General features: G+C 59.0%; 2 protein-coding genes across 2 annotated transcripts in view; one reads left to right on the forward strand and one right to left on the reverse strand.

The window, feature by feature from the left end:
* Positions 1 to 3: 3 nt before the first annotated feature.
* LOC113221381 (protein CBFA2T3-like) lies at positions 4 to 3,731 on the forward strand (the record flags this gene model as incomplete). The annotated part of the gene is made up of 2 exons (XM_026450713.1): positions 4 to 151; positions 2,069 to 3,731. Coding segments are annotated over 2 exons (448 nt in total), but the record flags the coding sequence as incomplete, so codon positions are not given.
* Positions 630 to 3,731, reverse strand: part of LOC116418628 — a 6,675-nt gene continuing 3,573 nt past the window's right edge. Inside the window, exons 2-3 of the mRNA XM_031935045.1 lie at positions 1,654 to 1,847; positions 630 to 764 (exon numbers count right to left, since the gene is read on the reverse strand). The gene's annotated coding sequence lies outside the window, so the exon portion shown is untranslated. The remainder of the gene's footprint in view (positions 765 to 1,653; positions 1,848 to 3,731) is intronic.

Genomic DNA, 3,731 nt, shown 5'->3' on the forward strand with positions numbered 1-3,731 from the left:
GCTGCAGAAAGCCGTGTCGGACGCAGAGCGCAAAGCGCACGAGCTCATCACCACGGAGCGTGCCAAGATGGAGCGGGCCCTGGCCGAGGCAAAGCGGCAGGCCTCCGAGGACGCCCTGACGGTTGTCAACCAGCAGGAGGACTCCAGCGAGGTAGGGCCACCCGGCCACGCTGACACCCTTCCCCTGCCTCGCTCCCGTGTGGTCCCACCCCACCCCCGTGAGGATTCTGAGCCTCCACATGGCATCAGCACAGTTATCACGGGCGTCCTGCAGCAGGCACACCGTCCCTGCCCACGCTGTGCTTATCAACACAGATTCCACATGGTTTGGTGAGACGTCCCATGGGTGTCCCCGTTCTGTAGATCCAGAAACTGAGGGCTCAAGAAGGTTGGCAGCTTGTCTGAGGTCATGGCCTTGGGAAGTGGTGGGGCCAGGACTCAAGCCCAGGTTGGCTGATGCTGAGTTGGAGTTTCACTCTTGTTGCCCAGGCTGGAGTGCAGTGGCACGATCTTGGCTCATTACAACCTCCGCCTCCCGGGTTCAAGTGATTCTCCTGCCTCAGCCTCCTGAGTAGCTGGGATTACAGGCGCCCGCCACCACACCCGGCTAATTTTTGTATTTTTAGTAGAGACGGGGTTTTGCCATGTTGGTCAGGCTGGTCTCGAACTCCTGACCTCAGATGATCCACCCGCCTCGGCCTCCCAAAGTGCTGGGATGACAGGCGTAAGCCACCATGCCTGGTCTGAAATCCCTGTTCTTTAGCCTGTGAGAGCAGGAGGATCCAGGAGAGCTGTGAGGGTCCCAGGTGGCGTCCGAGGCGCCCAGCTCCCTCCGGTGCACACGGCAGGCCTGAGAGCTACCCTGCTTGTGCCTGTGCACCTGGGAGGCAGGTGGGGGCAGAGGACCCTCTGCAACCCTTTTCTGCCTTGTCCACAAAGGGGAGAGGGAGAGACCCTTTCCAGGGGAGCCCCAGGACTGTCCCTTGAGACAGGGCAGATCTCTGTCCAAAGCCCCTGTGTGCATCTGTGCCTGGGCTAGCCCCGGGGTGGGAGAAGATGGAGCCCCATCGATGCAGGGGTCTCTGCACCAGCCCTTTCCACCCATGCTCTCGGCTGGGGAGAAGCTAGAACACCACGGACAAAACTCTCACAGAGCTGGCACTTGAGTGGGCACAGAGAAAGAAACACCAAAAGCAGAAGCAAGGAATGTGGGCAGAGGCGAGGCGGGCAGAAGTGAGGCGTGCAGGCAGTTTCTGGGGGTGGAGGTGTGTGGGGAGTGGGGCTGTGGAGGCCTCATGGCAGGTGACACCTGAGCAGAGGCCGGGAGGAATCAAGCTGGCCACGCAGGCATCCGGGGAGCAGGCCCAGTGGAGGGACCGGCAGGGGCCAGGGCCTGGAGTGGGGACCGTGCCTTCCGCAGGGAGGCTGCTGCTGCTGTGGCAGTGAGGGGAGGTAGGGTGGGAGGTGGCACCAGAGGCTTTGGAGGCCATAGAGGGCCCTGGGCTTCTCCCCTGGGGCAGGTTTGGGCTTCCCACCCCACAGCTCAGCCGTCTCTGTGAGAGATCCAGCCCCTCCCCAAGAAGAAACATGCTCGGGCTTTGTGTGGCATCCGTGACCCCCTCTGCCCACAGGGATGCCTGGGGCACAACTCACCCTATGGGAAGGGAGCAGAACCCACCACAGGCTGGGGGCAGAGGTGGGGGGGTGCAGCAGAGGCAGATGGTGAGATCTCAGCAGCCTCAATTATGCTGGGGCCATGTCCTTCGGTTTTGGAGCCTGGTGAGCTCAGGAGGGCTTCCCGGAGAGGAGGCAGGGGTCATCGTTCAGTTAGCACAGCACAAACCTGTCTGGGTGAGCTGGAGTGTGAGACACAGTAGTAGGACGCTGTCCCCCAAAACGGCCCAGTGAGTGGCTGTATCTGGGGAATGGCCCAAGGGCTGTGGGGCTTTACAGTTTCTCTCTTCTCACCTGTTGATGACGTGCTGGGTCTGAATGGCTTGGCTGGAGCATGTGTTGGGGATTTGGGTGACCGGACCCAGCCCTGACTGGCCCCTCTGCCCCCACCCAGAGCTGCTGGAACTGTGGACGGAAAGCCAGTGAGACGTGCAGCGGCTGCAATGCAGCACGCTACTGCGGGTCCTTCTGCCAGCATCGGGACTGGGAGAAGCATCACCACGTGTGTGGCCAGAGCCTGCAGGGCCCTGCAGCCGTGGTGGCCGACCCGGTGCCTGGACCGCCCGAAGCCGCCCACGGCCTGGGCCCCTCCCTGCCTGTGGGTGCTGCCAGCCCCAGCGAAGCCGGCTCTGCGGGGCCTTCTCGCCCCGACTCCCCCAGCCCGCCTGGCCCGCTGGATGCCGTGCCCCGCTGACCCCACCAGCCCCCGGCCTGCTGGACACAGCACCGTGCCGACCCCACCCAGCTCTGGGCCCGCCAAATGCTGTGGCCCCTGACGCCCGGCCGGCCAGACGCTGCGCCCCGCCTGGCCTGGGGAAGCTGACCAATTAGAGTCACTGCTGCTACTGCCCCTCTCCAAAAGAAGACACAGAACCAACAAAACCGCATTCAATGCACCTGCCTCAGCTACCTAATGATTCTGCACGGAGACCTCTTGCCAACCTCTCTTCAAGCATCCTCAGAAGCCTCAACGAGCTTTAGACAGCAGAGCGGATGCCGCGGGCGCGGCAGCTCTGCCCACGTCTCTCTCTTTTCCTCTCTCTCTGTCCCCCCCTGTCTTCTCTAGCCTCTCTCTCTCTCTCTGACTATCACACACTTTCTCTTCAATGAAAAAATCTAATTGGTGGCTTATATTTTCAGCAAAGAATTTTGGGGGGTTTTGTTTGTTGGCAAAAGAGCTACTCAGAAGTGGACAAAGAAAACTCTGGGGGTTCTCCCCCTCCTGGTTAACAAGGGAGAAAGAAAACTGTGATTTTATAGCCGGAGATCTGAACCCAGCTGGGCCCCTCCCCCAGGGGCGTGAGGCTGATTGGCAAAGACGGGAGGAAAGATTTCAATTTCTGACTCAAGAAGCATTTTTGGTTTCAGATTTTTTTTTTCCTGTAATGTTAAACTCTTTGGCTTTAAGTAAAAATCCAAAAAGTTTTTTTAAAAAAGCAAAGGAAGCGTACTTGTGAACTACCTTGCTAGCTAGCCAGCCAAGGAGACCGGACACACCTCTGCTCCAAAGGAAATCCAAAAAAGCAAACACAAGAAATCAAAATCCAAAATTTGTCACTGCCAAAGTATGTTTTTCACTGTTTTCCTTGCTCTTGGGTTTGTCTGTGGGTGTCGGGATATTGGGGTGCAGAGGGTTGGTGCCCAGCGAGAAGCGACTTTTGTTCCCTTCCGCGTAGGCATTGGTGCGTCCGCCGCACGTGCGCGGTCTGTGTGCCGTCGCCGCAGCCTGCGTCTCCACGTGTGTAGGGAAGGACACGCCGTCTGTCCTCAGCCCCCTGTGACTTTTCATGTTTCCTTTTTCCACTTGTGGAAAAAAAGTGCTAAAGTTTTCTTCCCAGAGAGAGCATAATTCCGAAACAAAACTGTGACAATCTTTTGGGTTGATTCTCGACTGCTTTTCAAACACGCGGAGCCAGCAGGGCTCCCCGAAACACGGCTTCTCAGCCAGCCCGTCCTCCTCTACCTCTCTCCTCTCCGCGCCCTCCAACCTCTCCCGGCCCCATCGCCCCAACCCCAGCGTCTCACTGCAGCTACTCCCCTTTCTTCCAAACTTTTGC

Source organism: Piliocolobus tephrosceles, unplaced genomic scaffold (assembly GCF_002776525.5).
Source record: "Piliocolobus tephrosceles isolate RC106 unplaced genomic scaffold, ASM277652v3 unscaffolded_24038, whole genome shotgun sequence".
NCBI lineage: Eukaryota > Metazoa > Chordata > Mammalia > Primates > Cercopithecidae > Piliocolobus > Piliocolobus tephrosceles.